The 17,949-nt window shown below is 47.7% G+C and overlaps 1 protein-coding gene across 1 annotated transcript in view; it reads left to right on the top strand.

Annotated features, from left to right (window-relative positions):
• The window catches only part of LOC146025881 (monocarboxylate transporter 2-like), a 111,971-nt gene extending 95,050 nt beyond the window's left edge, over window positions 1–16,921 (top strand). The window contains exons 4-5 of the mRNA XM_083156026.1: window positions 13,770–14,627; window positions 15,415–16,921. Of these exons, the coding sequence (XP_083012152.1) occupies window positions 13,770–14,627; window positions 15,415–15,707 (1,151 nt within the window). The 3' untranslated portion in view covers window positions 15,708–16,921. The remainder of the gene's footprint in view (window positions 1–13,769; window positions 14,628–15,414) is intronic.
• Window positions 16,922–17,949: the final 1,028 nt, after the last annotated feature.

Genomic DNA, 17,949 nt, shown 5'->3' with positions numbered 1-17,949 from the left:
AATCACATACCTCCCAACATTACCCTCTCCAGGAGGAACACATTGCTCTGTTTCTGGACTTCTCCCTTAATTAATAACTGCCAGTACCTGTGTTGAAGCACCTTTCTTATCACTTAACCTGTGTGAAACAGGTGATGGCAATCATACATTATGAGGGAAGTCCAGAAACAGAGCAATGTGTCCCTCCTGGAGAGGGTAATGTTGGGAGGTATGCAATCCCGGGTCATTATTTCAATCCCAGGACTGAAAAAATTCTCAATCTCGGGATTCCCGGGATTGAATTGGTCAATGAAAATGAGTCATTGCGTTCAACTGGGATACGGTCATTAAGTTTGTGCAGACTTGTCTGCAGGGTCGCAGTCACTACAGGGTCGCAGTCACTACAGGGTCGTAGTCACTGCCGTGAAGGGTAGTAGTCACTACAAGGTCGCAGTCACTACAGGGTCGCAGTTACTGCAGTGTAGGGTCGCAGTCACTGCAGTGCAAGGTTGAAGTCACTGCAGTGCAGGGTCAGTCACTGCAGTGGAGGGTCGCAGTCACTGCCGTGCAGGGTTGCAGTCACTGCAGTGAAGGGTCACAGTCACTGCAGGGTCGCAGTCACTACAGGGTCGCAGTCACTGCCGTAAAGGGTCGCCGTCACTACAGGGTTGCAGTCACTGCAGTGTAGGGTCACAGTCACTGCAGTGTAGGGTCACAGCCACTGCAGTGCAAGGTTGCAGTCACTACAGTGCAGGGTCGCAGTCACTACAGTGCAGGGTCACAGTCACTACAGTGAAGGGTCACAGTCACTACAGTGGAGGGTCACAGTCACTGCAGTGCAGGGTCGCAGGCAGTGCAGGGTCACAGGCACTACAGCAGTGGTTCCCAACCTTTTTTTGTCTCCCGTACCCCTTGATTAGGCTTTTCATTTATGAGTACCCCCTCGTGAAATTTTAGGGGGCGTGGCCTAAAAAGGGGTGTGGCTTAACAGGGGCAAGTCATACTGGCAATGACGAGAAAAAAAAAAGTGCAACCACTTGACCACAATATAAGCTCAGCCCATTCTGCGGACAGCATATTAAATAAAAGAACACTGTCAAATCTCTATTACTGAAGCAACAGACATTCCAACGGATCACGTTAGCCTTCCAATAGTGCCAGATACACATATGCTCCAATGGTGCCAGGTATGCCCACACAGTGCCAGAAACGGGAATGCCACCACGGTGCCAGGTATGACCCCATAGTACTGGGTATGCGCCCACAGTGCCAACAATGCCCCTACAGTGCCAGCAACAAGTATGCCCCATAGTGCCAGCAACAAGTATGCCCCACAGTGCCAGCAATGCCCCACAGTGCCAGTAACAAGTATGCCCCACAGTGCCAGCAATGCCCCCACAGTGCCAGCAATATGGTATGCCCCCACAGTGCCAGCAATGCCCCCATAGTATTTCCCAGCAGCAGCACACTCACCATTGATGTTGCTGCCAGGGAGAGGACAGTCCAGTGTCCCCCTGCCGTGTAGCTGCCGCCACTGCTTCTCTCAGGGAAGGAGAGTACAGCACACTGCGTATCTCTCCTTCCCTTCACTGTGACTGGGCTGCCCGTCAATCAAAGTTCGCAGGCCGGCTCCTGATTGGCTGCCGGCCCGCAAGCTCTGATTGGCGGACGGGCGGCCAGTCACAGGGAAGCACACTGAGGGATAGGAGAGATGCGCAATGCACTCTCCTCCCCTCCAGCAACCTGTCTGACTGCCGCGGTCACCATTACAGGCCAGGCTACAGCGTACCCCTGAGCGGGTGGACACGTACCCCCAGGGGTATGCATACTACAGGTTGGGAACCACTGCACTACAGGGTCGCAGGCACTACAGGGTCGCAGGCACTAGAGGGTCGCAAGCACTGCAGTGCAGGGTCACAGTCACTACAGGGTCGCAGGCACTACAGGGTAGCAGTCACTGCAGTGCAGGGTCGCAGTCACTGCAGTGCAGGGTCGCTGTCACTGCAGTGCATTGTCACTCACAGCACCCAGCAAGGGTCAAATCCTCCATCCTCCAAGTAGAGGTCATCCTCCCCAACCCAGTCCTGCTCTGTGGCAGCACTGCTGCCCCTCAGCCCACTCACCAGCCCGCTCAGCCCCACACATAAGACAATCCTCCTCCACGCTTAAATAGGGGGCGTGTTAGCATGGGGCTACGCCTAGTGACCTCTGATGTCACGCAGCGCAGCGTGCATCAGAGGCTGTGTGCCGTGGCACTCGGGCAGCGCAGCGTGCATCAGAGGCTGTGTGCCGTGGCACCCGGGCAGCGCCTGAAGCTGAGAGCTGCACCACACGGCACCGCAAAGCATAACCATGAAATCCCGGGGCTGAAGCATCCAATCCTAGGATTTAAATCCCACTGATTTTGGCCTCAAATCCTGGGATCCCACCGATCTTGGGATTGGCCAGCCTATGTAGAGCATTTCCACAACATACTCACATCCATAGTGTATTGTGTTTAAAAGTGTTTATAACAAGAATTAAAGTTATTTTGCAGAAACATCCCAGAGGTGGGACCCAGCGTGCGGGACGGCCTCCTCGCAGCCTAGCGCAGGCAGTTGGAATATGGCGAATCCTCCCTAAACTACAACTGGTTTTAAATCAGGCCCATAGTCTGCTATAACATTCAGTCTGTGGGTTTCCAATGTATTGTCTATGTGACAAATGTCCTATGGAGAGGACACAGAAAGGCCAGGTAGAACCCTAAAGAGTAAAAGACCTTATGTGTTTGTTTCACTTGCTGTAGCATTGCAGACTTTCAACCACTCAATGGGCCTGATTCAGAAGCAGTTGCAGTTTTGCAAGGCTGCCTAGCTTGTGGTTCTCAGTAATGCAGTTGCCATTTAATTGCAGTCGCATCGCAGAACCAGGCATTAAGGGTAGCCCCCTGCCTTTGCAGCCTTTTGCCCCGCCATCATATTTCAGGTAGTATCAGCTGCGTGTGATGCTGCATATATTGTACTTGTACGTTTAAAAGATACGTTTTAAACATACTAGACATGGATGTAAAGTGTAAGGGAATCAGCCCTGGGGAAAAAAACAAACTAATCAAATAAGCCTACAGATGTGTTCACATACATCCTCCGTGTTAATCAAGTCACATTATATATAACACGTCAGCTCCTTGTGGTTCGGTAGCGGCAGGAGTCTTTTTTGCAACCTTTTCCGGTAAATAGAATCTTATTTGCTAAACAAATAAGACCAAAAAGCAGCTTCTGCTGATTAAAATGATATGCGGCATGTCTATATTCAGTGCGTAACTATGGCGGTATCTGCATACCTAATGCTTCATTCCAGGAAAACACTGTAACGTTCCATTTTTTTCCCCAGGAAAACATTGTAATGGTCTAATTGTAATGCAGACATGGGGTACTAAGGGGAAAATGCGGTAAACCTCCCCGTTTTACCGCATTTTCCTATGCATTAAAACCCCGCCGCCACGTTACCGCATTGTAGACAAGTGTATTATACTCTGCTCAATCTTACTAAATAAATATGTATGTAATTCTGTAGAATGCTAATAAATAAATCATGCATTAATAACTAGGTTCTATGCATGTGTCTCCTATATACAGGGGCTACACTGGCCTACATACTCCAGGCAGTCAGTCAGGGATAGCTACAGTTAATATGTGTAAGGCAATTGTGACATCATAATAAGGTGATTGTGACCTCATAGTGACATCACAATCATTGGAACCCTGGAACCCTGTGAGTGTTCCACTGCCAGTCATTGCTCACTTAACCTTCGGTTAGTTCAGCAGCTTTTCGTTCTCTGTTACTTATTGTTCAGTTGAACCGCGATTTATTCCAGGACCATGAGTTCCTGTATTATTATTATATTGATATTCCTCCTGGTACCTGGGGAGCTCTATGCCAGGCCTCTCCCAGCAGGACGGACACAAGACCCAATGGACGAAGCCACCGTGGAACCACTTAATGAGAAGACTCATGAACTTCAGGGACTTCATCATAGACGCCATCAGATTCGGCATTATGTGCGCCACCATGAACATCACCATGGGCGCCATCCAGAGAGACATCATGGGCATTATCAGGAGCATCATCACAGGCGCCTCCAAGAACAGCATGAGGTGCGCCCCAAGGAACAGCGCCAGACACGTGGAATTGTCCAGAACTTTGTGTATGGATTGCTGAAGTGGCTCCTGATTTCCGGGGCAGTCTACATTATATTTATTTGCCTGAGCATCTACTGCGGCTACAAGTTCCTGCACAGGTACGGGGATCAAATACCAGCCGGCATGTTTTAAGGATGAATGTAAGACACTCCTACATCCACCTGCGGCTCGTCCATCTGCCAGATACATCAGCAAAGGGTCAAGATCAGAGCGTCTGCGTCACCAAGCAAGACTACACCAAGCAGCAGCATCTGACTGCAGCATCTCAGCATCGCCCATGGTACATCTCAGCGGTGCCTCTCACCTCACTGCCCCAGCAGCACCTCAGCAGTGCTTCAGTGATGTCTCTCAAGTTAGGTGCCCATACACATTAAAATTATTGTATACAATATTGTATACAATATAGCATCTCATTGCATCTCGGTTTTGCGTTGAGATGAGATGAGATCAAGTACAAAAAGTATGTGCAGCACATACTTTTTGTACTAGATCTCATTTCATCTCATCACAAAACCAAGATGTGATATTGTATACAATAATTGTAATGTGTATGGGCACCTTTACTGTATCTCGCTGCCCCGGCGTCATATTAGCAGTGCCTCCCATCACATTGCTCCTGCAGCATCTCACATCGCTGCCCATAGGAGACTGATCGGCATCTGCAAACTCACATTTACCAAAATAAAATGGTTTATAGATACAGTAAAAGGCAATAATGTGTTTGTGTGTGGTTTTATTCATTGGTTAGGGTTAGGTAGCTAGACAGGAGGGTTAGGGGGGGACAGGGGGTGGGTAAGTATTCTTACCTGACCCCTGTTGGAATTCCCTCCTTCGGGATGCCAACGTCCTGACTGCCGGTCATGCGTATGTATCCCTTTTGTCTTAAAGTTGAAAGCTATATAAAAAATCAAATGTATACAAAGAGTGATAACTATTCAATGCAAATATTTTCCTACATCACAGATGATGACATCATGTATGTTGTACTAGAAATATCTCACAAAGGCTTAATGACGTTCCTCCTGAAGGACCTATTTTTCCTAGCAGGTAACTGGGGAACAAATCTTGGAGTCTAATTTACAACAATAATTTCTGTTAGGGACCTAAAATTACTCTAATGACGAGTCAGCAAGAGGAGAGCTGTGTACAAGCGATCACATCCTCTAATTAATGCTAGTAAAATGAAATTATAATAAATTAGATTTGTGCCAGTGGAAAATTAATGATGAGATAATAGGGAGCTGTAATTGATTATCACCTAAATGGGTAGCTGGCGTTCATCCGTAGGCTGCGGAAGATGCTTTTTGCCTGGGAATGTACCCTGTCTATCTGCATACCAGATCATGGGATTAGGCTGCCAGTGTTTCCCTTATACAGAACCTGCAGCGCTAAGGATGCCAATCACATACCTCCCAACATTACCCTCTCCAGGAGGGACACATTGCTTTGTTTCTGGACTTCTCCCTTAATTAATAACTGCCAGTACCTGTGTTGAAGCACCTTTCTTATCACTTAACCTGTGTGAAACAGGTGATGGCAATCATACATTATGAGGGAAGTCCAGAAACAGAGCAATGTGTCCCTCCTGGAGAGGGTAATGTTAGGAGGTATGCAATCCCGGTCATTATTTCAATCCCAGGACTGAAAAAATTCTCAATCTCGGGATTCCCGGGATTGAATTCGTCAATGAAAATGAGTCATTGCGTTCAACTGGGATACGGTCATTAGGTTTGTGCAGGCTCGTCTGCAGGGTCGCAGTCACTACAGGGTCGCAGTCACTACAGGGTCGTAGTCACTGCCGTGAAGGGTAGTAGTCACTACAAGGTCGCAGTCACTACAGGGTCGCAGTCACTGCAGTGTAGGGTCGCAGTCACTGCAGTGCAAGGTTGAAGTCACTGCAGTGCAGGGTCACAGTCACTGCAGTGTAGGGTCGCAGTCACTGCAGTGCAAGGTTGAAGTCACTGCAGTGCAGGGTCACAGTCACTGCAGTGCAGGGTCACAGTCACTGCAGTGTAGGGTCGCAGTCACTGCAGTGTAGGGTCGCAGTCACTGCAGTGCAAGGTTGAAGTCACTGCAGTGCAGGGTCACAGTCACTGCAGTGGAGGGTCGCAGTAACTGCCGTGCAGGGTTGCAGTGACTGCCATGAAGGGTCACAGTCACTGCAGGGTCGCAGTCGCTACAGGGTCGCAGTCACTCCCGTAAAGGGTCACAGTCACTACAGGGTTGCAGTCACTGCAGTGTAGGGTCACAGTCACTGCAATGCAAGGTCGCAGTCACTACAGTGCAGGGTCGCAGTCACTACAGTGCAGGGTCACAGTCACTACAGTGGAGGGTCGCAGTCACTACAGTGCAGGGTCACAGTCACTACATTGCAGGGTCACAGTCACTGCAGTGCAGGGTCGCAGGCAGTGCAGGGTCACAGGCACTACAGCAGTGGTTCCCAACCTTTTTTGTCTCCCGTACCCCTTGATTAGTCTTTTCATTTATGAGTACCCCCTCGTGAAATTGTAGGGGGTGTGGCCTAAAAAGGGGTGTGGCTTAACAGGGGCAAGTCATACTGGCAATGACGAGAAAAAAAAAGTGCAACCACTTGACCACAATATAAGCTCAGCCCATTCTGCGGACAGCATATAAAATAACAGAACACTGTCAAATCTCTATTACTGAAGCAACAGACATTCCAACGGATCACGTTAGCCTTCCAATAGTGCCAGATACACATATGCCCCCAAAAGTGCCAGATACACATATGCTCCAATGGTGCCAGGTATGCCCACACAGTGCCAGAAACGGGAATGCCACCACGGTGCCAGGTATGACCCCATAGTACTGGGTATGCGCCCACAGTGCCAACAATGACCCTACAGTGCCAGCAACAAGTATGCCCCACAGTGCCAGCATCAAGTATGCCCCACAGTGCCAGCAATGCCCCACAGTGCCAGTAACAAGTATGCCCCACAGTGCCAGCAATAAATATGCCCTCACAGTGCCAGCAATATGGTATGCCCCCACAGTGCCAGCAATGCCCCCATAGTATTTCCCAGCAGCAGCACACTCACCATTGATGTTGCTGCCGGGGAGAGGACAGTCCAGTGTCCCCCTGCCGTGTAGCTGCCGCTGCTTCTCTCAGGGAAGGAGAGTACAGCACACTGCGTATCTCTCCTTCCCTTCACTGTGACTGGGCTGCCCGTCAATCAAAGTTCGCAGGCCGGCTCCTGATTGGCTGCCGGCCCGCAAGCTCTGATTGGCGGATGGGCGGCCAGTCACAGGGAAGCACACTGAGGGATAGGAGAGATGCGCAATGCACTCTCCTCCCCTCCAGCAACCTGTCTGACTGCCGCGGTCACCATTACAGGCCAGGCCGCCGCGTACCCCTGAGCGGGTGGACACGTACCCCCAGGGGTACGCGTACCACAGGTTGGGAACCACTGCATTACAGGGTCGCAGGCACTACAGGGTCGCAGTCACTGCAGTGCAGGGTCGCTGTCACTGCAGTGCATTGTCACTCACAGCACCCAGCAAGGGTCAAATCCTCCATCCGGGCTCCAGTCATCCTCCAAGTAGAGGTCATCCTCCCCAACCCAGTCCTGCTCTGTGGCAGCACTGCTGCCCCTCAGCCCACTCACCAGCACGCTCAGCCCCACACATAAGACAATCCTCCTCCACGCTTAAATAGGGGGCGTGTTAGCATGGGGCTACGCCTAGTGACCTCTGATGTCAAGCAGTGCAGTATGCATCAGAGGCTGTGTGCCGTGGCACTCGGGCAGCGCAGCGTGCATCAGAGGCTGTATGCCGTGGCACCCGGGCAGCGCCTGAAGCTGAGAGCTGCACCACACGGCACCGCAAAGCATAATCATGAAATCCCGGGGCTGAAGCATCCAATCCCAGGATTCAAATCCCACTGATTTTGGCCTCAAATCCTGGGATCCCACCGATCTTGGGATTGGCCAGCCTATGTAGAGCATCTCCACAACATACTCACATCCATAGTGTATTGTGTTTAAAAGTGTTTCATTATAACAAGAATTAAAGTTATTTTGCAGAAACATCCCAGAGGTGGGACCCAGCGTGCGGGACGGCCTCCTCGCAGCCTAGCGCAGGCAGTTGGAGTATGGTGAATCCTCCCTAAACTACAACTGGTTTTAAATCAGGCCCATAGTCTGCTATAACATTCAGTCTGTGGGTTTCCAATGTATTGTCTATGTGACAAATGTCCTATGGAGAGGACACAGAAAGGCCAGGTAGAACCCTAAAGAGTAAAAGACCTTATGTGTTTGTTTCACTTGCTGTAGCATTGCAGACTTTTAACCACTCAATGGGCCTGATTCAGGAGCAGTTGCAGTTTTGCAAGGCTGCCTAGCTTGTGGTTTTCAGTAATGCAGTTGCCATTTAATTGCAGTCGCATCGCAGAACCAGGCATTAAGGGTAGCCCCCTGCCTTTGCAGCCTTTTGCCCCGCCATCATATTTCAGGTAGTATCAGCTGCGTGTGATGCTGGCATATATTGTACTTGTACGTTTAAAAGATACGTTTTAAACATACTAGACATAGATGTAAAGTGTAAGGGAATCAGCCCTGGGGAAAAAAACAAACTAATCAAATAAGCCTACAGATGTGTTCACGTCAGCTCCTTGTGGTTCGGTAGCGGCAGGAGTCTTTTTTGCAACCTTTTCCGGTAAATAGAATCTTATTTGCAAAACAAATAAAGACCAAAAAGCAGCTTCTGCTGATTAAAATGATATGCGGCTTGTCTATATTCAGTGCGTAACTATGGCTTCATTCCAGGAAAACATTGTAACGGTCTAATTGTAATGCAGATATGGGGCGGAATGTACTAAGGGGAAAATGCGGTAAAACCCCTGTTTTACTGCATTTTCCTATGCATTAAAACCCGTCCGCCACTTTACCGCATTGTAGGGTATCGCCACCATTGGGTGGCAATACCCTATAGAAGCCTATGGGCTTCTTTTCACCGCCCGACGCCTCCACCAACTTGCCGACCCCCCCTCTCTCCCTCCCTCTGGCTTACCTTAGTCCAGGTCCTCCTGGACCCAGAAGGTAAGCCCTTACTCCTCCTAGTAACGCAGCCGGACGTCCTTCCGGCTGCAGGGGGGAGGAGGAGGCGCTGGGGACAGCCACGCTGAGCTGTCCCCGGCGGGAGGGGAGAGAGGCAGGCGGCAGGGAGATGACAGAGGACCCCCCCTGCACACCACAGTACAGGTATCGCGGGGGGCTCCGTCTCCGTCACCGCGATGCCAGCCGCATATGTTAGTACATATGCGCTGGCATCGCAGCGAAGGGCGGCAATGTATTTCAAACCAGTTTGATTTTGCAGTGTAAATGATTGCCACTTTAAAAAACCCTGGAGATTTCTTACCAAATCTCTCACTTTCTAAGTCTCTCATCCTATTACATTTCCCCCGTAGCGTCAGTCACACACTGACATGCCATGTATCATTCCCCCCCAATAAATGTTTATTCAGATTTTCACATACTGTAACTAACATTATGAACAAGTGAATTAGGTCTCAGCTATAGTACAAAAATAGGTACTCTTTACTTATCACGGCGCCCATCGCGGGCATTGAATGCACTAAAAAATCGAGTGCGACGCGATGCCCGCGATTTCCCATAGGGAACAATGTTAAATGTCTCAATTGACCCGATTTTCCTGTTCAATGCCTCAATTGACCCGATTTTTTCATAGGAAACAATGTTAAATGGCCCACAGAGGCCAAATAGGCACCCTGAAGTCTGAAATGGCCCCCACAATTGTTAAACGCACACCCCACGATCAACGTGAACCCGAAGCATGGCGAGCGCAGCGAGCCCGCGAGGGGCGGCGGTACGCGTCCTACGACCTTTTCATACCCCCACTATCCACGTCGGCGTGGAGTTGAGAATAGAATAGTGTGGCGAGCCCGAAGCGTGGCGAGCCCAGCGAGGGGACGCAGATACCTCTGAAGCCCGTGAAGGGACGCGTTTACCTGTGAAGGTATCCACGTCCCCTCGCGGGGCTCGCTGCGCTCGCCACGCTTCGGGCTCGGTGGCTCGCTGCGTTCGCCACACTATTCTATTCTCAACTCCACGCCGACGTGGATAGTGGGGGTATGAAAAGGTCGTAGGACGCGTACCGCCGCCCCTCGCGGGCTCGCTGCGCTCGCCACGCTTCGGGTTAGCGTTGATCGTGGGGTGGCGTTAACAATTGTGGGGGCCATTTCACACTTCAGGGTGCCTATTTGGCCTCTGTGGGCCATTTAACATTGTTTCCTATGGAAAAATCGGGTCAATTGAGGCATTGAACATGAAAATCGGGTCAATTGAGACATTTAACATTGTTCCCTATGGGAAATCACGGGCATCGCGTCGGTCGCATCGCACCCGATTTTTAGTGCATTCAATGCCCGCGATGCCCGCGATGCCCACGATCAAAATCGTGGCCGCCGTGCTAGGTAAAGAGTACCCAAAAATATACCGCAAATAGAAAGGACCTGAAGTAACGACCCAAATCCGGCTTAAACAGTACAATTGTATCATGTAAGCAAATAACAGAAATATAACACAAGGGAGAAAATAGAAAAGAAAGATAAAGAGGCAAGAGAGGGGGAGGGGGTTTGTGTGGCCTTCCTATGTACCCAAACCCACATTAAACATACAGGGCGGGATGTATTAATATACATCGCTGCCCAGCCACAGCGATGCTACCGCATATGTACTAACATATGCGGCTAGCATCGGGGTGCGGTGACGGAGACCCCCGCGATACCTGTAATGTGGTGTGCGGGGGGTCTCCGTCACATCCCGGCGGCTGTCAGTGTCCACCTTCGATGGAGGAAGGGAGGGGGGGGGTCGCGCGGATGGCGGGCAGCGTTAGAAGCCCATAGGCTACTATAGGGTATCGCCACCCAGAGGTGGCGATACCCTGCCAGGCGGAGACGGGGCGGACGGGTAATGGTACAAAGGAAAATGCGGTAAAACCCCACGTTTTACTGCATTTTCCCTTTAGTACATCCCGCCAACAGCCAGGGTATCCTTTTATTCAGCAGAAGCTGTTTGTGCATCCAACCCTCTCAGTTTTGCACATAAGATGTTATTTAATGAAAAGGGTCACAGAAAAGACACCCGGAGCTACCGAGTGACGGTATGGTACGACTAGAAGTGCTGTTTAACATGAAAGAGGCTAAAAGTATATGGACACATCTGTGATTATTGTAATACCTTTCGTTTGCATCTATTATTGAATTTACATTTTTTGTTTTCATAGATCACATTTAATTTCTGACTCACAATAAAGCCCCGTACACACCGGGGAGATATATTGCTCAGCCATATATTGCTAGCAATATATGGCTGAGCAATATATTGCTCAGTGTCTCCTTTTCATCAGCGACCAGAGATGGTCGCTGATGAAAAGAAACCTCTGCCGGGGGAGCCGCAGAGGTAATTAGCTGGTCGCAGGAGCAAGCTCCTGCGACCAGTGATTAGAATGGGGCTGAAAACGGAAGCGTGCACCCTGCGATTTATCGCCGGGGCACACTCTCATCACTGGCAATATGGTCGCCAGCGACCATATTCCCAGCGATTTCAGCCCCTATCGCCCCCGTGTGTACACAGCTTAAGGCAGGCATGTCCAAACTATGTCCCTCCAGCTGTTGTGAAACTACAAGTCCCATCATGCCTTGCCACAGTTTTGCTATTAGGGAATGCTAAAACTATGGCAAGGCATGCTGGGATGTGTAGTTTCACAGCAGCTGGAGGGCCACAGTTTAGACATGCCTGGCTTAAGGGATCAATATGGGTTATAGAACACGTTTCAAGTCTTGTTACAGCTGCTTAAAAGTTGAAACCAAGTTCAAGCTGAAGGCCAGACCCAGGTTATTGCTGGGTCATCTCTAAGCTGTTTCACACTGTGGACTACCTAGCTTGTTGCCAGGTTATACCATGGTTGGGACATTGAGTCAAATTCCAGGACGGAACCAGTGTAGTCCCCTTCACACCAAACCAAGACCCAAGTTACTCTGGCAATATCCAGGTCAAAGGCTCAGTGTGAAAGGGTTATTATGGTGGTATAACAGCATGACATGTCTAGTTTGACAGTAGGACGGTGCCAAATGGTCGACATGCTCAAGGTCGACAGACAAAATGTCAACATGAAATGGTCAACGTGATTTTTCTTGACCTTTTTTATTCCAAATTTTTATTCTGCAATATTGAGCTATGAGGGGGGCAAGATGAGCTGCTGCTGACGGTGTTTCTGTGCCATTACGCTGGCAAATCGCCCCCTTCGCAGAATATTGAATCAACCCTTATGAGGTATTGCAAAATTGCTGCTTGAAGTCATATTTTAATCATTTATTGTGTTTTTGGCTCCTGGAATAGGCTGCGAGATGTAGACACAGCTGTGATTCCGCAACCTGGATGATTCCAGGAAAATCACTAAACAACAGTCTAGCACCAGCCTCCTGAATGAGCCAATGACACTCAGAGTTAATTGTCACTAGCCGTGATCACTGCAGCTTCTAATTACCATAAGGGATGTTTGAAACCCCAAGTTAATAACCAATAGAGAAAATAAGTGCTGTCAGCCACTTGACCTCTATTAAATGAATAACACATGTTAAAAACACGTGTACAATTCACACGGACGGTGTATTCTATAAACAATGAAATTATCAGATATATGCATTAAAATTTTTTAGACAGGTATAAGATATTTTTAATCAATCAGCCTGGTTTTTCTTTTAAAATTATTGCCACTTTAAAAATAGTGCCTCATTCGCCAGAATAGCGCCTGTGTCTGCCTGTCCTGCCGCAGACTATTACATAATGCCCTTACGGGCTCATTTTGGTCGATGTTTTTAATCTGCGCCTACGCATTATTTATAAGCATGTGCAGGGTCTCTGGGGGAACAGACTCAGTGACTTGCATAGTTGCCGTGCCTAATAGTACCTTCCTGATATAGGGGTAGATTTATTAAGCTCGGTGAAGTGATAAACTGTCTGGTATTTATCACCGGCCAATCAGCTCCTACCTGTGAAGTTACAGGCTTGGTTTGAAAAATGACAGGTAGGAGCTGATTGGCCGGTGATAAAAACCAGACAGTTTATCACTTCACCGAGCTTAATAAATCTGCCCCAGAGTTACAGTAAAAAGACCCCACCATATGCAACACCTCAATCTTTTTATTGCTCCACCCCCTGTTCTAACTGCTGCACTTCTTGTCCTTCTTTTCCCTGCTCTACTTTGACTTTCCCGTGCCCTCCCTGTTCTGATTTCCCCCAGCCCTTCCCCCTGCTATGTTCCTTTACAAGCCCCCCCCCCCTCTCCCCCACTCCATTCCACCCCATAATCCACACCCAAAATTTTCACCACCCCCTCCATTAACCACTTGGCTTTGCTCTGTCGAGCCTACCATATCCCCTCTTTTGCACTGTCCCATTGTGCCCATGCTCTGTTCCACCCCCTGATTCCATTCTTGCCCCATTCCTGGTGGATGGACGGCCCTTTCTTTTCGGCTGCACTATGCTTGTCCCAGCTACCTCTTCACATACATGTTGGAGATGTGACCGACCTTACACAACTATATACTGAAATTATATTTTTCTTTCCTAGGGTTTGGGTTTTCGATGAATCTTCAGCCGTCTGTCATCGTGGTTGGAAAGTACTTTCAGAAACGTCGACCCATAGCTAATGGCCTTGCAATGGCTGGAAGTCCTGTGGTACTCTCAACACTCGCACCTCTGAACCAGTTTTTGTTTGACAGGTACGGGTGGAGGGGCAGCTTCTTAATCCTGGGAGCCCTGCTCCTTAACTGCTGTGTTGCTGGTGCTCTGTTTCGACCTATTGGACCAACGTCCCCAAAAACAAAAAAAGAGAATGAAAAGCCAATAAATGAGAAAGACCCAGAAAAAGTTAACATAAGTCTAATGGAACCAGCTAAAGTGGCTACACCGGAAAAGAAGGAGAAGGAGAGTTGTCTGACCAGGTTTAATAAAGTCCTGGACTTAACACTTTTTAAGCACAGGGGCTTCTTGATCTACCTCATTGGAAATGTCTTGATGTTCATTGCCTTTTACGCACCTATAGTGTTTCTGGCTCCTTATGGAAAACATATGGGTGTTGACGAATATTCAGCTGCTTTTTTGTTGTCTATACTTGCCATCGTCGATATGGTTGCCCGACCAGCAACTGGGATTATTGCCAACACAAAGTGGATAAGGCCAAGGATCCAGTACTTCTTTAGTTTTTCTGTGACATTTAATGGCATCTGCCACCTCTTGTGTCCTATAGTTACAGGTTATGCCGGCCTCGTTGTCTATTCGGTGTTCTTTGGCCTGACTTTTGGCATGGTTTGTGCTCTGCTCTTCGAAACTCTTATGGATCTTGTTGGACCTAAACGATTTTCAAGTGCTGTTGGTCTAGTCACCATTGTGGAGTGTGTCCCTCTTCTCCTTGGACCCCCAATTGGAGGTAATTTTCCTATCCTTTTAAGCAATCATTCTACAAATTTTTGAAAGTTATATTTACTGTGTGTAAAAAAATCATTAATTTGATCATTTAAATGCATAAAGTGAAAGGATTTGTAAAACTAATAATAGTATTTTTTTTAGAAAATTAGGGGGGTTGACTTATGTGGGTTATACATCAGTGCCTCGAATTACTGATCTGATGATCAGAAAATGCAGATAGGAGGCCATCGATTCTCCAGGGAATCTTGGAAATTCTGCTTGTTAGAAATCCCAGATATTACCATCCCAATTATTTTTGGATTGGAATCAGCATGTTGGGTTCCCCCGACTCCATGAACCTGGCGTCGACAGAATGGGAAATTAGGACGATCCATCGTATATATATGGACTCCATTAGATGTTTTTGAGCCAAGTGGTTCTTTTTGTCTTCTGTATTAAATAGGGTGGACAATGTCAAGTGCCATTCCGACCTTGGCCTGATGATTAATCAAGACTGCATGATGCGCCACTATGATGGACATCTGCATTTGGGACACCTGGAATCTTAAACAAAGGAATGCCTTTGGCCGGTCCTAGTGTTGCAGATATGGAGATTACAGAGAGCTTCTCAGCCTGATCTGGACCCTACCCCTACAATAGGAGGTGGGGCCATCAGACAGCGGGGCCCACCAGAGATTTACCTTATTCCCTGACAAGGCCATTCCAACCCTGTCTATGCGTCACATTTTTGAGTAAACCCTCTCTAAATTCTATTGTTCTAATTTTTTGTATATGTTTATTATTTACAGGCGCGATCGTAGACACCTTCGGAGAGTACAAGTATATGTTTATTGAATGCGGGACCATCTTGGTGTTTGCTGGTATCTTTCTCTTTGTTGGTAACTTTTACAACTACCGAATGCTGAGGAAGGAAGCGCAGGCGGAAACACAAGACCAAAAGAAAGAGATAGAAATGACGGAAGGTCCCAGACTCCAAAAAGAGGACAATGATCAAGTGGCAAAAAATGGCAGCGAAATTCCTTCCGCCAAAAATGAGACAGAGAAGTCTGAAGAAGTGAATGGATCGGGTTATACAAGTTAGAAGGACCTGGGGATAGTTGAACAGACATCTTCATTTATAGGCGTGGCTTGCCTAGGGCACAGTTTTGAACTCAGTCCATATGAGTGCATAGTTCAAGCTCCACCCCTTTGCCTGACATCATGAAGCGGACTAGTTCCAGGAAAATTACTTTACACTGAACACAGGATTAGGATAAAGGACAAATATCATCTCTATGTAATTTATGTTGATATACTGTATCATGCCGTACTACATACAAACAGTTTGCAAGAAGGATAAAAGATGCCTAAACTGTTTACACCTTCTCAGATTCCATACTCATGAAGAATTGTATGGTAAAGCATGTGTTTACGAGCACATGCCTGATTTTTATTTACAAATGAAGTGGTGCTAGAGGGCTTCCTGGCACATATCTTAATTTTAAGATCTAAAGACACGTTATATATATCAACAGTGATGACTCTTAGTAAATCAAGTCGGTACTGTGTGTATTCCAAACTCTCTTTTTTATGTGTTTGGCAGGACCCAATAGGTACCCCTGATGTTTGCGCCCTGGCAATGGGCCGAGACATTTGCTTCCACCTAGACCGTATCACACCCGCAACAGGATTGCGATCCCCCAGATCACCATGTCTCGATGCAACGAGGGCAGAGGCAAATACAATACTCACACTGAATATTCCATCACTCCGCCCATGATACCATGCCCTTATTATTTCTACAACCACCTGTGGGTAATTCCAAATTAGCCACGCCCCCCCCTGATAAAACAGCAACTGTGATTTGTCAGAATTAGTAGAACAAAAGTCGTTTTAAGGGTTTTTTTTTTTTTACTTGTGGACATATTAAATTAGCGTATCCTGTTTTCTACACATAAGATAGAGGATACCCCCCACCTGTGATATCAAACAGTAATCAATAAAAAGATACAGTGTAATCATGGTGATCTAATAGTTACATCAAAGACTGGGTTCTGGAGCATATATGAAATAGACTAAAGCACAGGTTCTCAAACTCGGTCCTCAGGACCCCACACAGAGCATGTTTTACAGGTCTCCTCACAGAATCAAGTGAAATAAGTAGCTCCACTTGTGGATCTTTTAAAATGTGTCAGTGAGTAATGAGTGCACCTGTGGGGTGATCTGGAAAATATGAACTGTGTGGGTTCCTGAGGACCGAGTTTGAGAACCACTGGACTAAAGAATATATACACAAGTAGTCCAATGCGTAGTTACATAGGGCCTTATTCTGGTTGGTGCGGCCGGGCCGTACGCGTACGTTCCGGGGTTTTTCATGATCTGCGCATGCGTACAATCGCCAATGCGCAGGCGCAAACACTCCACAACGCTTACGGACTGGTCTCTCCGTGCGAAAAAACCTGTACGCGAGAGTACGGGCATTGGGGGCGGCATAGGGGCGTGTTGAGGGGAGCGGCCGAAATAATGAGGGAAAATGGGCGTAAATATGGGCGTACACGGGGGTGTGCACCAAAAATGAGCGGTGCAACTACCGCACGATCGGCTAAAGCACCGTTCATTTCGGACACAAAACAGGCGCCCGCCAACCGCCAGCTCAGACCACCCCTACAGATACCGCATGCCTGCGTGCGCCTGGGTTTGCTAATTAACGCTGATTACTACTCAAACACATACACCTGAATGTAATAAGCAATGCTGCAGTCTATTAAGTCCAAACCATTATTTCACTACCTGCAAGCCTACACACAGCACTAGAAACACATTGGAAGCTTATCTTTCTATACTTCTCTACATTTAAAGGTTTGTTTAATTTAAGGTAAGAATCTTTGTAAGACCTGCTTATATATGCTAAGGTAGGTATTTGTTAAACAGTTATACACATTCACTACGTGCTTTCATAGACTTTACACAGTAGCACACTCAATCTACACAAGTCGACATGTGTCAACGTGTTCACTCTAATACAAACATAGGTTTTGTATTTATGATACAATAACATAAACCACATCTAACACCTACAAAGGATGTTTCAGCAATGTTTTAAGCCCATGCCCAATATTTTGCACATTAATTAATTCAATCAATTAATTAATTTTCATAATTATAGTTGAAAGGCAAGATTTGCAGGTCCATACATGTGAAGGGTATGCCAGCGTACACGGACGTACGCTCACTCTCACGAGCGGTGACATAAGCTGAGTTTTCTATTGAAAACAATAGTGACCCGTCCGTGCAAGCTGGCGTACGCTCAGATAGCCGCAAGAAGTCGGTGGGAAGACGGACGA

This window comes from Crinia signifera, chromosome 8, assembly GCF_055691185.1.
Source record: "Crinia signifera chromosome 8, ASM5569118v1, whole genome shotgun sequence".
NCBI classification, from domain to species: Eukaryota; Metazoa; Chordata; class Amphibia; order Anura; family Myobatrachidae; genus Crinia; species Crinia signifera.
This window is presented reverse-complemented; position numbering and strand designations above follow the sequence as displayed.